General features: G+C 40.4%; 1 protein-coding gene across 7 annotated transcripts in view; it reads left to right on the top strand.

Annotated features, from left to right (window-relative positions):
- Nucleotides 1-1,415: 1,415 nt before the first annotated feature.
- IST1 (IST1 factor associated with ESCRT-III) overlaps nt 1,416-23,497 on the top strand; it is a 31,256-nt gene continuing 9,174 nt past the window's right edge. For 4 of the 7 annotated variants that reach the window (XM_047836248.1, XM_047836251.1, XM_047836250.1 and 1 more), the window contains exons 1-3: nt 1,416-1,526; nt 21,604-21,706; nt 22,117-22,297. In XM_047836248.1, the coding sequence (XP_047692204.1) occupies nt 21,619-21,706; nt 22,117-22,297 (269 nt within the window). In that variant the 5' untranslated portion in view covers nt 1,416-1,526; nt 21,604-21,618. Of the gene's footprint in view, nt 1,527-17,991; nt 18,052-21,603; nt 21,711-22,116; nt 22,298-23,497 lie in introns of those variants that run through there. The other 3 variants (XM_047836249.1, XM_047836253.1, XM_047836254.1) reach the window with 3 other exon arrangements.

Here is a 23,497-nt window from a genome sequence, read left to right on the forward strand (position 1 = left end):
CTTTTGACTTATTGACTATGAACATTTGAAGACATGCTTAAGGGTAGAGATAATTGTACAGTAACTCTCATCCAATTAAACAATTATCAAGATTTTTGTGCCATTTTACCCCTTTGCAAAGTATTCGTTTCTTAAAAAATTTAAAAAAGACATTTTCTTACAAAATCTCAATGCCACTTTCATGCTTATAAAAGAACAACTCTTTGGTTAGTATCTTGTAATACTTCGTACATAAAGTAATTTCCCTGATTGTCTCAAAATGTCTTTTATAGTTGGCTTGTTTGAATCATTAAACAAGATCCACACACATTCCATTTGATTGCAGTGTCTCCAAGGCTTTTTAAATTCAAGCAATCTGCCTTCTATTTTTTTTTAGATGCCATTACCTTATTGCACAACGGGCTGAATTATATTTGCATGCATTTACAGGGGAAAAAACCCCACACATTTAAAAAGAACCAAACACTGTATTTTGAGGTTCTGGAACCGGTTTTATTTAGAAATACCGCAAGTGGTTATAAAAACAGTATATCTAAATTCATAAAAACCTCATACAGTTACGCATAGTCCATCCTTGTCATATGACCGCATTATAATTTAGCAAACCACAGTGTTGATCCCGGTAGATGAAGCCTTTACGGCAGGGGGCAGGGTTACCTCCTTCTAGAAGCCAAGAGCCTAAGAAGCCCCTTCCAATAGTAAGCAGACTATTTTCAAGTGGAAAACAAAGACAACTATATCCAAGTTTCCTCTGAACAAAGATATGGTAAGTTTCTGGAGAACGTGGTGTTGAGGAAACATACTAGTGAATTATATAATACAGGCTAGAGAGTCTGGTTAAAATAGTAATGGGACTTGGTTTTAAAAGGGGGCAAGACTATTGGAGGGGATCGATGGAGTGATGGTGGGCAACTAAGGGAATAGGGTGAAGGGTCGGATAAAAAGCTTTTAAAGGGTGGAAACCTGCTCAGTCATTGCCGCCGGAGGAAAGAAACGGACACCAGGGAAAGCCCCCAGGGCCAATGGAGTTGAGCGAGGCACCGGAGCAAATCTCTAGGAGTAACACTGGGTGTTTAAAAGGTAGTGCTGGAGCGGATTTTTCGAGGGAATGGAACAATGCGGAAAAAGGAATTGAGCACAAAGCAGGTGAACAAACCACTCCCTCCTGCCTCCCTGCGCCCAGGTCAAGCTATGCGATACTCAGGACGCGCCTCTACCGGAGAACGCTAATGCAGAGGGCGTGAAGTCTTAACGCGTCACCACCCATGCCTCCGCCGCGGGAAGTAGTTCCCATTGCACCGGCTCCAGAGGGAGCTCAATGAGGGAGCTTCCCAGTCCCTCCGAACGTGAGTTCCGGGCGGGGCGGGAACGCAGCCAATCCCTGGAAAGGGGGGCGTGGCTAGCTTGGCCTCGCAGATTCCTCCGCCCGCGCTTGCTTGTGCTGAGGCTGAGGGACCCGCCATTTTGGATGCTGGTCTTTGAGTGCTAAGTCTGTCTCAGCCGTTTTTGCACCTGGATTCAGCCAGGTGAGTGTGGCAGTCTCAGCGTCAAGGGTCTTTGTTTTCCTCTTCCCACTGCGCTCCGTACTTGGAAGTCCCAAATCTGGGGTTCAGACGACCCCCAGGTGGCAGTTGAGAAAGGGAAGGATCCTGGGTTTGGGGGTCAGGCCCGAGGTCAGGCCCGAGAGTCCGCGGTGCGGGAGGCCTAATGGAGGCCGGGGTTGGGGGCGTGGCAGGGCCTCGAGCAGCTCGGGAGACCGCTGGTCTTGGTTACTTGAAGCGGCGAAACTTTCCCGTTGTCATTCCTGCCTCGAGGCGGAAACGCCACGGCCTCGGCTCTGCCTCCCGATGGTGACAGGGCTCGTTCTGCGGTTTCGGTGACACCCTTGTGCCGTTTCCACTGGTTCAGAGAGACTTCGGGAAGGTCGGTGTCTCCGGTGTGCGTGACAGTCTGATCGCCTCCACCTGGCGGGGCGGCCCCCTGAGGTGGTGCCTGGTGGGGGGGGGGGCTGGAATTGGGCCTCCTTTGGCCAGAGAAAATGGCCTTTTTCTGTTTTGAGCAAGCAGCGGTCTTCGCCCCTTTTCGCAGACCCCTACGTGTGTTAGGAGAGACCTTGTGAGAAGCCTGAGGCCCTGTCCTTGTCTCTCTCCTCTTTGTGTTCTCAGCGTTCCTCCTCGGGGGTGCCGGAGTTGAGGATTTGAAAACTCCAGCAGCGTAAACTTCTGCAAGGATAGGGATCCATGGAGGGTCCGTTTACAATTAGACAGTAGGAAAGACAACCACTTTCATTTTCTGTTGCAGTAAAATAAAAAACAAAAGCCGGTCATAAGTAACTTTTTGGGGACTTGTAGTTTTCTCTATTATGCATATATATTTTTAAGTTTTCATTAAAATTTCAGGCAGACAAACGTAGGCAGTGTAATGAATTCCCTCCTCTTCCAACTTCAGCGATCAGTTCAGAGCCAATTTTGTTTTGTTTGTGTTCCTCCTTGTGTATGTTAACAAAATAGTGGTTGAGATATGTGTGTGTGCGCGTAAACACGTAGAAGTTTATTGACTATCTACACTCCAGTAGTCCATGGGAAATTTTCTTTTTTTTAAATGTTTATTTATTTTGAGAGTGCGCCAGTGGGGTAGGGGAAGAGAGAGAGAGAGAGAGAGAGAGAGAGAGAGAGAGAATCCCAAGTAGGCTCCCTGCTATCTGTGCACAGCCCAAGACGGGCTCCATCTCAGGAACCTTGAGATGATGACCTGAGCGGAAATCTGGAGGCGGAGGCTTAACTGAGACACCCAGGTGCCCTGGGAAATTTTTTTACAGCTTCCTCAGAATTACATCTTCTGGGATAGGAAGACTTGGTAGTATCCTTTTGTTAGAAGAGAAAGGAGTGTTTTGAAAATTTAGTGTTAGTATTGCATTTCGAAGTCACCTAGTTTTTTTTTTTTTTTTAACTTCATTTGTTTTGAGAGTGAGAGCAAGGGAGGGGCAGAGAGAGAATCCCAAGCAGACTCTGTGCCGTCAGTGCAGAGCCTGACTAGGGACTCCATCTCTGGAACTCTTGAGATCATGACCTGAGCTGAGATCAAGAGTTGGACACTTAACAGACTGAGCCACCCAGGCAGTCCTAAAGTCACCTAGTTTCTTAAATGCTCTCATTTTTAAACTAGTGTTATTGTTTTGTCCAAATTATTTGTTTTTATTCTCTTCCTGTGCCTCTGGGCTTCTAAGTGATCAGGACCCTCCAGAATCCCCAACTCTAGTCTGCTTAAGTTCTCATTCCTTTTTTTTTTTTTTTTTTATTAAGTTTATTTATTTATTTTGAGAGAGAGAGAGCACAAGCAGGGGAGGGACAGAGAGAGGGAGAGACAGAATCCCAAGCAGGCTCTGCACCATCAGCACAGAGCCTGATGCGGGGCTCAAACTCACCAACTGTGAGATCATGACCTGGGCCGAGATCAAGAGTCGGACGGTTAACCAACTGCGCCACCCGGGCACCCCAAGTTCTCATTCCTTTAAAGTTAGAATCAAGTCCCAGCTGTATGCAGTCGATGCTGATTTAAAAAATAAAGCTAGAGATTATAGTCTAATGAAATGATTTCAAATACAGGAAAAGTAGTATGCACATGAATACTAATTTCAGCATTATATGACAAATGTCAGAAAGGGAAATAATTTAGAAATTATTACTCATTGGAATATTAGGCAGCCATTAAAGTTACAAACACTGTAACAGATTCTGTGTCACTTGATAAAAAGATTCAATAGTGTCAGAGTGCATGATTACAGGTTTGTAACAGTATGAGGAAAAACTTGGTAAAATGTATACCCACTGAATTTTTTGTGATTTTTTTTTTAATACTAATTTCATTGAGAAACAAGATAAAAAACACTTTAATAATGCCTACATATTTCAGTATTTATAGCTTCTTCCAGAAAATCTTGATGGTCCCTGAATTCTGTAGCCTATACGTTTCTTGTGAGTTACACATGATGCTACAGGTCTTGTGGCCCTTTATTTTATTAATTTTTTAATCTTGATTAATTTGGTCAGTGAAGTTTTTGTTTTGGTCAGTGAGATTAGGTAACAGTGTGAAAATATAGTAAAGTTGGCATTCTGTAAATGAAAGGTTTTAAGGATTGGACTATATTAACTTGGAAATGCCTTCTAGCTTGTTTGTACTTTAATGTGACATCTTCATAGCTGAAATACAGCGGTCATACCTAAATCTGTTCATATCATTTATTTTATAAGGAAGAAATATTCAAGATAAGTAAAATAATACATTTCAAATATAAAAACTTTTTTTTATATTGCATAATACCATTCTAGCCCACTATTCGCTCTACTTCCTCCCTTACCCACTGCACTTTTGGAGCTACATACTCTAAAGCTGGTCCTTTAGAAATTCAGGATCTTTTTTGCTCTTTTTAGCTACTTCAATAGAGCTTTCAGGATTACTACCTCTGGGCAGCTTCATGATTTGGGGCAGCAGGTGTGAACTGCAGCAGTCTCACCTTTATCCTCCAAACAACATGAGGAATGACTCAATCCATGGTTTTACACCTTCCCTTTTTCACAATGAAGAGATTATCCTTTATTTACTTTGACTCATTTTCATTTTTTTAAGTTCTTGTTACATATTTCTGCTTATTTTTATTTATTTTTATTTATTTTTTAAGTTACATCCAAGTTAGCATATAGTGCAGCAATGATTTCAGGAGGAGATTCCTTAATGCCCCTTATCCATTTAGCCCATCCCCCCTCCCACATCCCCTCCAGTAGCCCTCTGTTTGTTCTCCATGTTTAAGAGTCTCTTATGTTTTGTCCCCCTCCCTGTTACATTATTTTTGCTTCCCTTCCCTTGTGGTCATCTGTTCTGTGTCTTAAAGTCCTCATATGATATTTGTCTTTCTCTAATTTCGCCTGGCATAATACCCTCTAGTTCCATCCAGTTCCATCTAGTTGCAAATGGCAAGATTTCATTCTTTCTTGAGTGCCAAGTAATACTCCATTGTATATATATATACCACATCTTCTTTATCCATTCATCTATTGATGGACATTTGGGTGCTTTCCATACTTTGGCTATTGTTGATAGCGCTGCTATAAACGTTGGGGTGCATGTGCCCCTTCAAAACAGCACACCTATGCTTGGATAAATACCTAGTAGTGCAATTGCTGGGTCGTAGGGTAGTTCTATTTTTAATTTTTTGAGGAACCTCCACACTGTTTTCCAGAGTGGCTGCACCAGTTTGCATTCCCACCCACAGGGCAAAAGAGATCTTCCTCTACATCCTTGCCAACATCTGTTGTTGCCTGAGTTGTTTATGTTAGCCATTCTGACAGGTGTGAGGTGGTATCTCATTGTGGTTTTGATTTGTAAGAGATTATCCTTTAAAAGACTTCTGGAACTTAATGATAAAAGAGGGACTAGATGGGGGCGCCTGGGTGGCGCAGTTGGTTAAGCGTCCGACTTCAGCCAGGTCACAATCTCGCGGTCCGTGAGTTCGAGCCCCGCATCGGGCTCTGGGCTGATGGCTCAGAGCCTGGATCCTGTTTCAGATTCTGTGTCTCCCTCTCGCTCTGCCCCTCCCCCGTTCATGCTCTGTCTCTCTCTGTCTCAAAAATAAATAAACGTTAAAAAAAAAAAAAAAAAAAAGAGGGACTAGATGGATTTGTTGTTCCAGAGTTAAGAATTGGGATAAAGTAAGGATTTGGGAAGAACCAATGTGTGACATAGTGGTGTTACACTAATAAAAATATTAGTAGATCAGTACATGCCTTCCCTGGAGATATTGTGGGTTCCGTTCTAGACCACCACAGTGAAATGAGACAAATCAATTTTTTTGTTTTCATAGTGCATATAATAGTTAATGTTTATATTGTAGTCTTTTAAGTGTACAGTAGCATTATGTCTAAAAAAATATATTTCAATTAAAAATATTTTATTGCTGGGGCACCTGGGTAGCTCAGTTGGTTAAGCATCAATTCTTGATATCAGCTCAGGTCATGATCTCATGGTTGTGAGATTGAGCCCTGCATGCAGCTCAGCACTGGTTGTGGAGCCTGCATAGGATTCTCTCTTTCCTCCCTCTGTTCCTCCCCCACACGTGCAAGTGCATGCCCTCTCTCGCAAAAAAAAAAAAAAAAAAAAAAAAAAGTTAAAAAAATGCTAACTTTCAGCAAGCTCTAACTTCTGGAGGGTCCTCCCTACATGTTGATGGCTGCTGACTGATGCAGGTGAAGCTGGAACTGTGGCAATTTCTTAAAATTTTAAGACAATAACGGAGTTGGGTGTTTTTGTTTTTTTGTTTTTGCATCAGTTGACTTCCTTTCATGAACAATTTCTCAGCATATGATACTGTTTGATAATATTTTACCCACCATAGACCGTTTTTTTCAAAATTTGGGTCAGTCCTCTCAAACCCTGTTGCTGCTTTATCAACTAAGTTTATGTCATATCCTAAATTCTTTGTTGTCGTGTCAACAATCACAGCATCTTCACCAGGAGTAGAATTCATCTCAAGAAACCACTAAAGAATGTGGTTTATTTATGAGGAACACGTCTCGGGGTACCTGGCTGACTCGAAAGAGCATGTGACTCTTGGTCTTTTGATCTTGAGTTTGAGCCCCACATTGAGTGTAGAAATTGCTTAAGTAAATAGATAAATTAACTTAAAAAAAAAAAAAGAAACAACTTCTCATCAAAGTTTTTATCATGAAATTGCAGCAATTCAGCCACATCTTCAGCCTCCCCTTTTTAATTTTACTAGTTTTGCTCTTTATACACTTGCAGTTACTTCCTCCACTAAAGTCTCAAACCCGTCAAAGTTTGGAGTCAGTGTTTTCCGAATTACTGTTAATATGGATATTTTACCCTCTTGACATGAATCACAAATCAGATGTTCTTAGTGGCATCTAGGATGGTGAATACTTCCTAGAAGGTTTTTGATTAACTTTGCCCAAGTCCATGAGGGGAGTCACTCTCTATGGCAGCTCTAGCCATGTAAGATGTATTTATTTCTTAAATAATAAGATTTGAGGGGCACCTGGGTGGCCCAGTCATTTGAGCGACCGACTTTGGCTCAGGTTGTGACCTCACTGTTTGTGAGTTCACGCCCCTCATTGGGCTCTGTGCTGACAGCTCAGAGCCTGGAGCCCACTTCAGATTCTGTGTCTCCCTCTCTCTGCCCCTCTTCAGCTAGCACTCTGTGTGTCTCTCAAAAATAAACGTTAAAAAATTTTTTTTTTTTAAATACTAAAGAAAATAGTAATAAGACTTGAAGGTTGAAATTACTCCTTGATTCAGGGGCTGCAGAATGGTTGTTGTATTAGCAGGCATTGGAAACATTAATCTCATACATCTCTATCAGAGTTCTTGGGTGACCAGGTGTGTTGTCAATGAACAGTCATGTTTGAAAGGAATCTTTTTGTTCTGAGTAGTAGGTCTCAATGGTGAGCTTAAAATATTTAATAAGCCATGTTATAAACAGATGTGCTATCATCCAGGCTTTGTTGTTCCATTTATAGAGCACAGGCAGAGTAGATTTAGCATAATTCTTTGGTTTTTTTTTTTTTTTCCAAGTTTTATTTAATTTTGAGAGAGAAAGAGAAAGAGAGAGAGAGAGAGAGAGAGAGAGAGAGAATCCCAAGCAGGCTCTGCACCGTCAGCACAGAGCCCAATGTGGGGTTTAAACTCACAAACCACAAGATCATGACCTGAGGCAAAGTCAAGCGGGTAACCGCCTGGGCCACCCAGGCTCCCCTAGATTTGGCATAATTTTTTTTTTTAATGTTTTATTTAATCTGAGAGAGAGAGAGAGAGAGAGAGAGAGAGAGAGAGAGAGAGAGAGAGAAATAGAGACAACCAGCATGAGCGAGGGAGGGACACAGAACCCAAAGCAGACTCCAGGCTCTGAGCTGTCAACACAGCCCTATGTGGGGCTCGAACTCGCAAACCATGAGATCATGACCTGAGCTGAAGTCAGATACTCAACTGACTGACCCACCCAGGCCCCCAGATTTAGTGTAATTCTTAAGGGCCCTAGGATTTTTAGAATGGTAAATGAGCATTGGTTTCAACTTAAAGTCACTGGCTATATTAGCCCTTAACAAGAATCAGCCTTTCCTTTGAAGCTTTGAATCCAGGCATTGACTTCTCTTCAGCTATAGAGGTCCTAGATGGCATCTCTTTCCAGTGTAAGGCCATTTCATCTATGTTGAAAATCTGTTGTTTTAGTCACCTTCATTGATTATCTTAACTACATCTTCTGGATAACTTTTTGCAGCTTCTACATCAGCACTTATATGTTAGGGAAATGGCTTCTTTCTTCAAACCTCATGAATCAACCTCTTCGAGGTTCAGGCTTTTTGTCTGCAGCTTCCTCTCCTCTCTCAATTTGTAGAATTGAGGAGAGTTAGGATCTTCCTCTGGATTGGGCTTTGGTTTAGGGAATGTTGTGGCTGGTTTGATCTTTTATCCATCCAGACCACTAAAACGTTCTCCATGTCAGCAGTAAGGCTGTTTTACTTTCTTATTTGTGTCTTCAGTGGGGTAACACTTTTCATTTCCTTTAAGAACTTTTCCCTTGCATTTACAACTTGACTAACTGGTGCAAGAAACCTAGCTTTCGGCCTGTCTCAGCTTTTGACGTGTTTTCCTTATTGAGTTTAATCATTTGTAGTTTTTGATTTACAGTGAGAGGCATATGATTCTTCTTTTCCTTGAACACTTAGAGGCCGTTGTAGGGTTATTGATTGGCCTGATTTTAGTATTGTTTCTTGGGGAATAGGGATGCTTAAGCAAAGGGAGAAGGATGGGGGAATGGCTGGTTGGTGGAACAGTCAGAACACACACACTTACAAAGTTCAGTGTCTTACATTGGAGTGGTTGTGGAGTGATTGGTGGCACCCCAGTTACAATTGAAATATTAACATCAAACGTCACTGATCACTTGTCACCATAACAAATGTAATAATAATGAAAAAGTTTGAAATATTGTGAGAATTAACAAAATGTGACACAGACTTGAAGTAAGCAAATGCTTTTGAAATAATGGTGCTGATAGACTTGCTTAATGCAGGGTTACAAACCCTCAAGTTGAAAAAATGCAGTATGTGAGAAGTGCAATAAAAAGAGGTATGCCTGTATATAAACAAGGTAGAATACTGAGAAATAGTTTTGTATTCACTAGTTATAATCCTTTCATAGGGTTTGTATTATAGATGTTTGCATATCTTACAGTTTATTTTTTATTTAAGAAATGTTTTTTAATGTTTATTTATTTTTGACAGAGAGAGAGACAGCATGAACGGGAGGGTCAGAGAGAGAGGGAGACATAGAATCTGAAACAGGCTCCAGGCTCTGAGCTGTCAGCACAGAGTCTGATGCGGGGCTCGAACTCACAAACCGGGAGATCATGACCTGAGCCGAAGTCAAACTCTCAACTGACTGAGCCACCCAGGCGCCCCTGTTACGTTTTCTTTTTCTGTTGATTTTGGTAAATTAAGTATAAGAGATTTGTCCATTCTTGACTCATTTGAATTTGTAGGCATAATTCGATAATAATATTCCCCCCCCCCTTTTTTTTAATGTTTATTTAGAGAGAGAGAGAGAGAGACAGAGAGTGAGTGAGAGTGTGTGAGCAGGGGAGGGACAGAGAGAGGAAGACACAGAATCTGAAGCAGGCTCCAGACTCCGAGCTGTCATCACAGAGCCTGACGTGGGGCTTGAACCCACAAACCATGAGATAATGACTTGAGCTGAATTCAGACGCTCAACTGACTTGAGCCACCCAGGCACCCTAATAATGTCCCCTTTTAATTAATGTCTGTAGGATCTGTAATGATATTTCCCTCTTCATTCCTGATAGTTTGTGTCCCCCCCCCCCTTTTTTTTTTTTTGCCAGTTTGCTATAGATGTATCAATTTTTTAAAGTAATCTTTATGGACAACATGGGACTCAAACTCACCACCCTGAGGTCAAGAGTCACATGCTCTACTGGCTGAGCCAGCCAGGTGCCCCCAAATTTGCCAATTTTTATTTAATTTTTAACTTTTTAAATTTTAAGTTAAATTTATTTTTGAGAGAGAGCGAGCAAGTGAGCATGAGTCAGGGAGGGGCAGAGAGAGGGAGACAGATGATCTGAAGCAGTCTCTGTGCTGACAAAAAGAGAACCTGAAGTGGGGCTCAACCTCATAACGGTGAGATCATGACCTGAGCTGAAGTTGGATGCTCAACCGACTGAGCCACCCAGGCACCCCTTAAATTTTTTTCTAAGTTTATTTATTTTTGAGAGACAGAGTGTGAGTGGGGGAGGGGCAGAGAGAGGGGGACACAAAAGCTGAAGCAGGCAGGCTCGGATTCCAGCCATCAGCACAGAGCCCGATGCAGGGCTGGAATTCACAAAGAGATCACAACCTGAGCTGAAGTCTGATGCTTAACCGACTGAGCCACCCACGTGCACCAGGACTACTTTTTAAGCTACATGTACAAGTTTCAATATTTTCATTTTCTGCAGTTCATACCTTTAAAAATGTTTCTGCTTAGGGTGCCTGGGTGGTTCAGTTGGTTAAGTGTCTAACTTCAGCTCAGGTTCTCACGGTTTGTGGGTTTGAGCCCTGTGTCGGGCTCTGATGCCAATGCAGAGCCTGGAGCCTACTTGGGATTCTGTGTCTCCCTTTGTCTCTCTCTACCTTTTCCCCATTCATGCTCTCTGTCTCTCAAAAATGAATAAACATTAAAAAATTTTTTTTAATTAAATAAAAATGTTTCTGCTTGCAACTTCCTCTTTGACCCATGGATTATGTAGAAGTGTGTTGTTAATTTCCAAGTGTTTGGAGATTTTTTGCTGTGTTTTGTTGTTACTGAGTTCTATCTAGTTCAGTTCCACATGGTTTAAGATCATACTCTGTGTGACTTCTGTTGTGTTCTGTTAAGGTTTTTTTTTTTAGCCTAGGATATGGTCTACATTCAAGTGTTTTCCATGTACATGATTACTGGGTTGGCTGGAGTGTTTAGTAATTATCAATGAGATACAGTTTTTGTATTTCCTTGCTGATATTCCACCAGTTTGATCAGTTACTGAGGAAGGCATGTGGAAGTCTCCATCTGTAATTAGGGATTTATTTCTCCTTTCCTGTCAGTTTTTGTTTCATGTATTTTAAAGCATTACTTTTAGGTGCATTTATTATTAGGATTGTTGTATTTCCTTGGTAAATTCACTTTTTTATCATTATTTAATGTTCCTTTTCTATTCTTCGTTTTCCTTGTTCTGAAAACTACTTGGTCTAAAATTAATATAGTCTCTACAACTAACTTTAACTTTTTTCTTTTTAATTTATTATTGGTGGAGGGGAGTGGGGAGGAGGGAGGCAAGCAAGCAGGGGAGGAGCAGAGAGAGGGAGAGAATCCCATGAACCTGAGCCAAAATCTGAGCTGAAGTTAGACACTTCACCAACTGAGCCACCCAGGTGCCCCTTTATTTTTTTTCTTTTTTAACATTTTTTTTTAAGTTTTTTTTTGTTTACTTAGAGTAAGAGCACAGGTGGGAAGGGGCAAAGAGAGAGAGAATCCCAAGCAGGCTCTGCACTGACTGTGCAATTGTTGGGACTTGAACTCAAGAACTGTGTGATCATAACCTGAGCTGAAATAGAGTCAGACACGTAACCTACTGAGCCACCCAGGTGCCCTGTTCCCCCCCTTTTTTTTCTTTAGTTTATTTTTTAATTTATTTATTTTGAGAGAGAGAAGGGGGGAGAGAGAGAGAGAGAGAGAGAGAGAGAGAGAGAGAGAGAGAGAGAGAATGAGAATGAGAATATGAATCCCAAGTAGGTTCTGCACTATCAGCACAGAGCCCAGTCAGGGCTTAAACTCACAAACCCTGAGATATGACCTGAGCCAAAATCGAGTCAGATGCTTAACTAACTGAGCCACCCAGGCATCTCATGATAACAAATTTTAGGATCTATTCTCAGCAACTTTCAAATATGCAGTGTAGTATTATTAACTAATCCCTACATTTACTTCCTCATGACTTTATTTTACAACTGGAAGTTTGTACTAAAATAGGTGGAGGGGTGTCAAAAGATAAAAACTTCCAACTTTTTTTTTTATGTTTGCATGATACACCCCTTTTCATCCTTTTACTTTTGCTTTTTATTTTTTAAATGTTTATTTTTGAGAGACAGGTAAATGCGAACATGGGAGGGGGCAGAGAGAGGGAGTCAGAGGATCTGAAGTGGGCTCTGTGATGAGAGCAGACAGCCTGATGCGGGGCTTGAACTCATGAACTGCGAGATCATGACCTGAGCTGAAGTCAGACGCTTAACTGACTGAGCCACCCAGGTGCCCCTCATCCTTTTACTTTTAATATATTCATTATATCAAAGTGAGTTTCTTGTTGATAGTATATAGATGGACCATTTTTTGGATGATTCGGACAATCTCTGTCTTTAAATTGTTGTTTTAGACCATTTCTCCGTAATTAGGTCCATTGAATTTAGGTCCATTTTATTATGTTTTCTATTCCTCTGTTTTTCTTTCTGTTTCTGCTTTCCTGCCTTTGGGGTTATTTGAACACTTTAGTATTCTAGTTTAAAGTCACAAGTTTTTTGGTATTTTTTTGTATGGAATGGTATACAGGTCACTCTAGGGATTATAATAGATGTACTTTCACAGTCTACTTGTAGTCAGTATTTTGCCATTTATTTATTGTGGAATACAGAAACATCATGTTTTAGCTTTTAGTTCATTATGTTGTACTTATGCATTACATCTGTATACTTCAAAAACCACATTAGACAATGTTACTAGTTTTGCTTTTAACTGTAAAATAAATTTTAAGAGACTCAAGAGTCATCTGTTAGATTTCCCAGATATTTGCCATTTCTTCCTTTATTTTAATCTTTCAAGTTTCCTTTTGATATCACTTCCTTCTGCTTGGAAAACTTCTTTAGAGCAGGTTTGGTGACAAATTCTTTTATTAGTTTTCCTTCATCTGAAAATGACTTTATTTCACCTTTATTTCTGAAGAATATTTTCAGTGGATATACAATTCCTGGCAAACAGTTCTTTCAGCAGTTTAGAAATACTATTCCACTTTTTGGCTTCCATGGTTTCTGAAGTGAAATTCACGGTCATTGAATAGAATAGGCAATGCATTTTTCTCTGGCTGCTTTCAGTATTTTACAAATTTGTCTTTAGCTTTCAGCAGTTTGATTATGAGTCTGGGCATACATTTCTTTGGGTTTATTCTGATTTGAATTTCCTAAGCTTTTTCAATCTGTAGATTTAAGCTTTTTGCTAAAATTGCACAGTTTTCAGCCTATAGTTTTTTACAATTTTTGGGTACCACACTATTTTTTTCCATCTTTCTGGGACTCTGAGGGCTTTTGCTGTTGTGCTACAGGTCTCTGATACTTTGTTCACTTTTTAAAAAAAAAACTAAATCTCTTTTTCAGATTGGCTACTCTATATTGATTGATATCTTCCAAGTGCCCTGGCTCTGTCCTCTGTCATTTCTATTCTGCTACTGAGCCCACCAGTGAGTTTCTTACCTTGGTTATTGTCTTTTTCAGTTCTAAAGTTTCTGTTTCCTCTTTGTATCTTTTATTTCTTTTCTGAGACTTTATATCCATTTATTTCAAGGGTATTCACCTTTTTGCAGCATTTTTTAAAAATGTTTTTTTAATGTTTATTTTTAAGAGAGACAGAGCACAAGCAGGGGAGGAGCAGAGAGAGAGAAAGAGACACAGAATATGAAGCAGGCTCCAGCCTGCAAGCTGTCAGCTCAGAGCCTGATGCGGGGCTTGAACTCATGACCTGAGATCATGACCTGAGCCAAAGTTGGACACTCAACCAACTGAGCCACCCAAGTACCCCTGTTGCAGCATTTTTTATAGCAGTTGCTTTATAAAGTCTCCTTCATTTTTTTTTATTTGTAATTTTTTTTTCAGTGTTTATTTTTTTTGTGAGGGAGAGAGAGAGATGAGCTGGAGCAGGGGAGGGGAAGAGAGGGAGGGAGACAGAATCCAAAGCAGGTGTCATGCGCTGAGCTGTCAGCAGAGAGCCTTATGCAGGGCTCAAATTCCCGAGATCATGACCTGAGCCACCCAGGCGCCGCATAAAGTCTTTGTCATTTAATTCACAGTTCCAACATCTGTTTAATCTCAGCATTGATGGGTGATAACTGTCTTTTCTCAGGTGAGTTGGTATTCCTGGTTTGATGTAGTTGACCCACTTTCTGTCCCCACCAGAGGACCCCTTTCCAGTTCCTCAAACCAGGATTAGAGAGCTTCTCAATGTTTTTTCCTTTCCGTGCTGATCCTCAGTTTTGGTTTTCAGGCTGCCTTGCTTCTAGGCCAGGAAATATATCAGAGGGAAGAAAAGTGATAAACTCACTGCCATTTTATGGCTCTTCAGATTCTGGTCTTTTCCATCTAGCTACTATTATAGTTTTTTCAGAGTCTTCAAATAGCTGCTCCATACATTCTGTTCAGGTCATATAGCTTTATTTGGCGGGAGAGGCACTGAACCTGGAACCCTGTTGTTTGCTTTTTGCTTGTTTTTTAAAGGACTACACAGGTTGCTCTGAGTATAGCTAGTTCATTAATCTGACTGCTGCATGAGCAGTCTGTCCTATGCTTCTGTCACATTTTATTTTTCCTCTTATAATGGACACTTTGTTTTCCTCTACCACCTTACTACCACAGAATCCTTATACATATGTTTTCATGGCCCTCTGTACACGTGCCTTTTAGGGTATATGTTCAGGAATGGATTGCCAGATCCTAAGGTATATGTGTACATTTATCTTACACATTAAGGCATACGTTTTATTAAATACTAATAGACTTGTATTTTAGAATATTAGAATAATAGAATATCATTCATCCCTTTATAAAGGAAGGAAATCCTGCTACAACATGGACGCAGATTGTACTAATAATAATATCCTATTGTATGTGTGTCAAAACACATAAATAAACATAAATAGTACTTTTTGTTTATCCATCTGTCAGTGTACATAGGGGTTACATTCACCTCGTGGCTGGAGTGAATAATGCTGCTATGAATATGGGTGTGTGTATATCTCTTTGAGATTCTTTTTTCACTTCTGTTGGATATGTACCCAGAAGTGGGATTGCTGGATCACATGGTAGTTCTATTTTCAATTTTTTAAGGAACTACCATACTGTTTTCCATAGTGGTACCCCTCTTCACAGTCTGACCAACAACGGTACACAAGGGCTCCAGTTTTTCCACATCCTTGCCAACACCTTTTTTTTTTTTTGTTTAATAGTAGCCATTCTGATGGGTGTGAAGTGTTAGCTCCTAGTGGGTTTGATTGCATTTCTCTAATGATTAGTGAAATTGAGCATTTTTCATATGCCTGTTGGCCATTTGCATATTACTTTTGGAGAAATGTCTCTTTAAAGTCCATTGCTCATTTTTTAGTCAGGTTATTTTTTTATTGGTGACTTGTTTATATGTTAATAACTTTAAGATATACATTATATTCACGATGTTTTAGTGTTTCGTGGATCTGAAATTTTTTGTGTGTGTGATAGCAAGAAGACTGATAATTTTTATCTTTTTACATATAGAACTTGCACATTGCTGGTATATAGTAAAATGGTTAGTAAATACTAGGTGCATGAAAGACTGTGTAAAATGAGTTGCTGAGTTTCTTTTTCCAGGAAAACAATGTTATGTTATTTTTTTAATAACTTTTTAAGTTTATTTATTTATTAGAGAGAGAGAGTGAGCAGGGAGGGGCAGATGGAGGGAGATGGAGAATCCCAAGCAGGCTCTGCACGGTTAGTGCGGAGCCTGATGCGGCGCTTGAATTCACAACCCGTGAGATTGTGACCTGAGCCAAAGTGGGATGCTTAACCAACTGTGCCACCCAGGTTCCCCTTCAATGTTATGTTATTTTTTTAAATAAGTTTTTTTTTTTTAACGTTTATTTATTTTTGACAGACAGAGCATGAGTGGGGGAGGGGCATAGAGAGAGGGAGACAGAATCTGAAGCAGGCTCCAGGCTCTGAGCTGTCAGCACAGAACCTGATGCGGGGCTGTAACTCACAGACTGTGTGATCATGACCTGAGCCGAAGTCAGACGCTCAACCAACTGAGCCACCCAGGTGCCCCTTAAAATAAGATTTTTAAGAGATGTCTTGAGGATTAATCTCCGTTGTCTATGGCTTTTTGCCTGTTCCATAAATTCACTGTAATTGGATATCTAGTATCCTGCGGAATCTTAGAGTTGAAGGGACTTTAGAGATAAGAGACTTAAATTATGTTCGTCATACTGTATTTAGTGTGGAAAGGACATAAAGGACTCAGTTTTCTTTTTTTAGATAATTCATTTAACTTCAGTTTTCTAGTCTGGTTAGCTGAAACCTTACTACAGTGTAAATCTGGGGTTGCTTTGGTAGATCCTGCTTGTTTAGTCCTGTGTGGTATAGTCTTTGTGCTAGATAGCTTCTGTTTTCTTTTCCAGAGCCACATAGCATTCTTTCCTTTTGATATTGTGTCCTTGGAGGCTCACTCATGGGCACTGTCTGTAGGCCCCTTTCCTTTCTGCCTTCCAACTGGGGGTAGGTAGATGGAAGTACCAGGAGACCAGAGGGCGGGGGAATGGGGACTAGGTATTTATTTCCCTTCTCCTTTCCTGCCAGATTGCTGCAAATTGTCTGCATGCCTCTACCAGTGACCTTGATTTCTGTCTTGGAGACCCTTTTCATATAGCTACCCTCGCCAGGTTTCAGTTCCTCATCTTGCCCTTCAGGCCTGGATGTGTTAGTGGGCAATACACTATCCTTTGTTGGTTTCTTGGAGCCTTCCCCACACCTTTGTAAATACTCTATTAAATTCTTCTCAGATTACCTAGGATGTGGATGCTGTCTGTTTTCAGCTGGAACCCTGATTGTTAGAGTCCCTGAACAGGCCCTGTGATTTTACTTACTTTTTAAGATTTGAATAAATGTTACTACTGAATGATAAGATTAGTAATTTGGGTTTATTTTTATCCATCTTCCACAGATGTTTACAGTAGGCTTTTGGAGTTTCTTTTCCCCAGACATTCCCAGCTAAAAGATTAGGATTGAAATAAAAACAACTTTGCCACATTTCAGTATTTTCAGCTTCCTTCACAGAGTTGGGTTTCTAATTTGCAGCATAAAACATTTGTTAAGTGTCTCCTTCAGAGAATTACAGCACTTTCCTTCACAGTCCCTTAGGATCTTTTCTTTTCCAGGCTATTATGCTCTTTCAGCATGGTCCTAAACTAGCATTTGTGGATGCTGCCCATCTTAGGCAAATATGTGAAATAAAGATGTCTTTACAACTGCCAACATTTCATGTTGCTAAAGTCACTTCTTTGTTAACCTACCTTCTCTGTTAACCTGTGTCTTTCATTGTCTAGCTCACTTTAGATACCTATTCTAATTTAGGGGGTAAACTTTACTTTCCTAATATGTATTAATGTATTAGTGTATTAATCAGCTGTACTCTTTTTCTGTTCACATCCTCATTAATTTTTACTTTCATTGAGATGGGAAGATACATTGTTCTTGATTTGACTTTAAAAAAATTTTCTTCTTCCTGACAGAACTCTAAATCTCTCCCTTTTGCCCTTTTGCTCTTATCATTCTTCTCCCCTCCCTTCCTGCTAACATTGTTCTCTCCCAGGCATTCCCTTTCCAGAACCTCATTTGTGCATCTCTCATGAACTTTAAAATGTTCCTTCTTTGGAGTTTAGGCACTTGTCTCTCTGGACACTTGGTCTTTATATTTCTGGTTGTGGTTTAATATCCTATTAGACCTGCTGCTAGTTTTCCTCTTTTGTCCACCACAAACTTTCTTGCCTGTTTTGCTTTCTGCTGAGGCATATGGCTGATGCTTTGTGCATAGGAGAGTGCCTGATAGGATTTGATGGTTTGTTCTTGTGTTTGTTTAGTGATATCTGCTGTTGTCTTCATTTTAAAGGTAAGGGAAATGCCGCTCTGAGTTGTTTAATGGCACGCACAAAGGCTGTTAAAAACAGAAGTGAGTATTGAGAATCAAGCCTCTGTTACCTTTGCTGCATTGCCTCTCTGTAGAGCCCTGCTTGCACTTCAAGCTTAGTGCTCATCCTTCCTCTTCTTGGAAACTTCCCAGAGCTCCATGGCAGAATGAAGGTCCTCCTACATAGCTCTCCCCCTGCACTGGCCCGTGATGGAACAGCATCTGAGTTAAAAGGGATATCAAGACCATGTATACATTTTTAATCACACTTGTAATATTACTGTTTTGTGGGTAATGCCGCATTTGGGCTTTGAACCCAAATCTTGCCCTTATACATCTGTTGACTTCGTTTCTGGAGTAGTGGTTAGACAGGCTGATGGATGTGAAAGCCAGGAGCTGGCACCCAGTGAGGAGATTTCTCCTCCTTTTCTTGCATTAGCTCTTTGTCACAGGCTCACACATGGTATGCATGCTCTCTCTCTTTAATGTTTGTTTAAGGAGATGGTCATAAATTACTAGATAGTTGTAAGCTTGTTGCTCAGTATTGCACCATACTTATTTTTTTTTGTAGTTTTTCACACACACACACACACACACACACACACACACACACACACCCACCTGTGGCAACCACTGGTCTGTTCTCTGTATCTGTTAGTTTGTGGTTTTCCAGTTTCTACATATTTTCCACTTACGATAAGGTGATCTTGATTGTTAATGTTTTCTGATGAGTTAATGTTTTGTTTTTCCCTTTTTAAAAAAATGTTTATTTATTTATTTATTTTGAGAGAGAGCACAAGCAGGGGAGGGGCAGAGAGAGAATCTTACATGATCTCCACACTGACACCACAGAGCCCAACGTAGGGCTCAAACTTAGGAACCGCGAGATCATGACCTGAGCTGAAATCAAGAGTTGGATGGTCAACTGACTGAGCCACCCAGGCTCCCCAATATTATTTTTCCTAAGGAGGCAAATGAATTTATATTATTTGTCTTTGATAGAAATTCTAAATTATATGCTCCTGAGGTGTTTTTTTTTTTTTTTATTTAAGTTTATTTACTTAGAGCAAGCTGGGGAGGGGCAAAGAGGAGAGACAGAATCCCAAGCAGACTGCACACTGCCAGCGCAGAACCTGATGGGGGGGGCTCAAACTACTGAACTATGAGATCCTAACCTGAGCCGAAATCTAGAATTGGACACTTAACCACCTGAGCCACCCAGGTGCCCCTGTCTTTTAATATTAGCTCTGTTGTTAGTCTAAACTCATAGGGTTTCAAAAGAGTTTACATATAATAATAATTACATCTTTTTCTTTTTAGTTCAGCCTTTGTCTATATGTATGTATATATGTGTGCTCTTTTAAAATTCAGAAAATTCAGAATTAGGGGTGCCTGAGTGGCTAAATCGGTTAAGTGTCTGACTTCGGCTCAGGTCATGATATCACGGTCCGTGAGTTTGAGCCCTGCGTCAGGTTCTGTGCTGATGGCTCAGATCCTGGAGCCTGCTTCGGATTCTTTGTCTCCCTGTCTCTGCACTTCGCCTACTTGTGCTGTCTCTCTCTCTCTCTCTCTCAAAAATAAATAAATAAAAATTTAAAAACTCAGAATTTAAGGTCGTACTTCATATATATAGTCCTGCCTTTTTAACTAATATTGTTGATATATTTTTACTTCAGTAAATATGTTTCAAAAAAATTTAGTGGCTATGTAAAAATCCAGCATAAATATACTATAGTTTGCTTAATAAGCAATATTCTTTGTTCATACAGTTCATTAGTCTAGTTTTTTGATCCTAAAATGTGTTGATAAATATTTTTGTATAAAAGTCTGCATGAATCTGTTTCTTTTTTTAATGTTTATTTATTTTGAGAGAGAGCGTGAGACTGTTTGCATGAGTTGGGGAGAGGCAGAGAGAGAATCCCAAGCAGGCTCTGCGCTGTCAGCTTGAGCCCAAGAAATGTGAGATGGTGACCTGAACTCAAATCAAGTTGGATGCTCATCTGACTCAGGCACCCAGGTGCCCCTTGGGCTGGATAATTTTTTTGTTGTGGGGGGCTGTCCTGTTCATTATAGAATTTTTAGCAGCATTCCTGGATCTACCCACCAGATGCCAGTAGCATCCCCTCCAATGGTGACAACTTAGAATGTCTCCAGTCATTGCCAGATATCCTTATAGGGGGCAAAATCACTTCCAGTTGAGAAACACTGTAAAATCATAGTTCTAACCAGTTTCATAGTTGCCAGATTCTTTTAGCTGTTTTTTCCAATAGAATATAAGTTCCTTTAAGGGCAAGGATTGTAGGGCTATTGTCTGATGTAGAGATATTCAATAAGTATTTGAATAAATACTCAGTATAATGGATCCAAGGTATTTCATGACATAGAGACCCCATTATAAACTGGGACTTGGGTTAATTATTAAATGTATAAAGGCTTCTGCAGGTAATTTTACAAAAGGAAAACATATCTGATGTTTTTTATTAGTGGTTTTTGCACAAGCAGACAAATATCCCTAGTGTTTTTCTTTACGTTGACTATCTTCTTTGGTTTGTCTGTTTATTGGTTACTTTGTTAGACCTAGCTTTTGTTTGGATGTTACCTGTTTTGAAGTTCAAGTCCAGAATTAATTGAGAAACATAGGATTTGTGCTTAATATGGAATGCACAATGATATACCCCCTTGTGGGTGGAGGGGAGTGGTTTTACTGACTGTAACTCTTCTGTTCAGTCAAAGTCTTGGTAAATAGCCTTCTGTTGAATTTTAAAGTTTTTTTTTCTTGGACTTTTCACCCCTTTGTATATTTATTTATACATGAGTAAAATATTAATATTTCTGTACACTAGTTTTTTTCCCAAAGGCTGAGTCAGGAGGATATGAGGAATTGAGGGGAAGAAATTAAAAAAAATTTTTTTTAATGTTTATTATTTATTTTTGAGAGAGAATACGAGCAGGGGAGGGGCAGAGAGTGAGGGAGACACAGAATCCCAAGCAGGCTCCAGGCTCTGAGCTGTCAGCACAGAAGTGATGTGGGGCTCAAACTCATGAATCATGAGATCATGACCTGAGCCAAAGTTGGACACTTAACTAATTGAGCCACCTGAGTGCCCCAAGGAAAGAATATTTTTGAATTTGGTTCTAAATTTGATAATCTTTTCTCATCACTACCCTGATGCGATTTTTGGGAGAGGTAGGAGGCCTTCCTGCTACTTAGTTTTTTTATCAACCTGCTCCTACAGCAATATATAATACTCGTTTTAACCATCGCCAGCATCTTTGAGCTGTGCCTTCAAGATATCAAATCCAGTCACTCTACCCTTACCACTGGTACCTACCCGATTCTAAACTGTTTCCGTCTCTTGTCTGGACTATAGTAATAGTCTTCTCCTTAGTCCCTTGCTTCTATTCTTTTTCTCCCTCAGTCAATTCTTCACACAAGCCAAAGAGATCTTTAAGAAATGTGAATCACATTATGTCATTTTGTCTGTGGAAAACCATTCTGGTTTATAGTGTCAGCTAATCTACCTTCTAATTGATGTTAGTTTCTATACTAATTTCAATTTGAAGGTAGTAGCTGTGTTTCTTATCTTTTTCCAGGAGGAACAACACAGCATGCTGGGCTCTGGATTTAAAGCTGAGCGTTTACGAGTCAATTTAAGATTAGTCATAAACCGTCTTAAACTATTGGAAAAAAAAAAAAGTGAGTAATGCATGATTTCCTTGTATTTTATTTCCCAGAATACATCACCAGGTTCTAGCACCCTAATAATTTGGCTCTGTTAGGCTACTACTATGAAGTCTTAGGGATCCCATATCCTTGAAGCTTTAGATATATTACTGCTGCCCTTTGTGACAAGTTAGACTGAATCACTTTGTTGTAGGGAATGGATAACATGACTCCTGAGGTGGAAATTTTTGGCTACACAAACAGTAGTCTCACCTAGATAGTGGAGGAAGTTCTAGAGACTAGATGAGTTGGGACTACATTTGCTAACAGTGAGCTAGGATGTAGAAGAAACACGCACTTCTCTCTGTCGGAGTGGAAGTCTCCTGCAGGGCAGGCGGCTCAGTGTACTACTACTGTGTGACTGGATGCGATTTGTGACTTAGCGGAATTGGCCCAGAAAGCAAGGAAAGAGATTGCTGACTATCTGGCTGCTGGGAAAGATGAACGAGCTCGGATCCGTGTGGAGCACATCATCCGAGAAGACTACCTCGTGGAGGCCATGGAGATCCTGGAGCTCTATTGTGACCTGCTGCTGGCTCGGTTTGGCCTCATCCAGTCTATGAAGTAAGATATTTTGTATTTTTTAAAAAAATATACATTTAGGTATGGTTTATAGAAAAAGCTGTACATATTTTATGCATGCAGTTTGATGAGTTTGGACATATGCATACATCCGTATACCAGCACCACAATCAAGGTAATAAAATTTGTATCCTCTAGAAGTCCTTGTGTCCCTCCTCTCCTCTCCCTTTATTGGTAAGAATACATGACATCAGATCTCTACCCTCTTTTAAATTTTTTTTATTTATTTTTGGGACAGAGAGAGACAGAGCACGATCGGGGAGGGGCAGAGAGAGAGGGAGACACAGAATCGGAAACAGGCTCCCGGCTCTGAGCCATCAGCCCAGAGCCCGACGCGGGGCTCGAACTCCCGGACCGCGAGATCGTGACCTGGCTGAAGTCGGACACTTAACCGACTGCGCCACCCAGGCGCCCCAGATCTCTACCCTCTTAACATTTTTAATTTATTTATTTTTAGTATTTTGGTTTTTAATTTTTTTAATTTAATGTATTTATTTTGAGAGAGAGAGAGCAGGGGAGGGGCAGAGAGAAGGAGGGAGAGAATCCAAGTAGACTCTGCATTATCCGCACAGAGCCTGATACGGGGGCTCGAACTCATGAACTGTGAGGTCAAGAGTCGGACGCTTAACTGGCTGAGCCACCCAGGTACCCCTGTTTTTTAATTTTTTAATGTTTGTTTATTTTTGAGAGAGAGTGTGTGCGCATAAGGTGGAGAGGGGCAATGAGAGGGAGACATAGAATCCGAAGCAGGCTCCAGGCTCCAAGCTGTCAGCACAGAGCCCAGAGGGGATTTGAACCCACAAACTATACCATGACCTGAGCTGAAGTCGGACGCTTAACTGACTGAGGCACCCAGGTGCCCCATACCCTATTAACATTTTTAAGTGCACAGTAGTATTGTTAACTATAGGCACAGTGTTAACTATAGGCACAGTGTTGTTCCAGAGGTATCTACAACTTAATTCATTTTGTGTAAGTGTAATGAAATAATGCATTTTGAAGACCTAAATCAAATCACCTCTTTGAGAAAGGGAATCTGTGAAAGCATTAATAGTGATTTCTTACTACATGTGGGCAACTAGCCCTAGGGGACTACTTCACATACCCAAGGACCTTTTTCCTAATGGCTTTGCCGGAAGGCCTGATCTTGATATAGACAATTGTTGAAAAGAAAGGAAGGAG

This window comes from Prionailurus viverrinus, chromosome E2 (assembly GCF_022837055.1).
Source record: "Prionailurus viverrinus isolate Anna chromosome E2, UM_Priviv_1.0, whole genome shotgun sequence".
In the NCBI taxonomy this organism is placed as follows: Eukaryota; Metazoa; Chordata; class Mammalia; order Carnivora; family Felidae; genus Prionailurus; species Prionailurus viverrinus.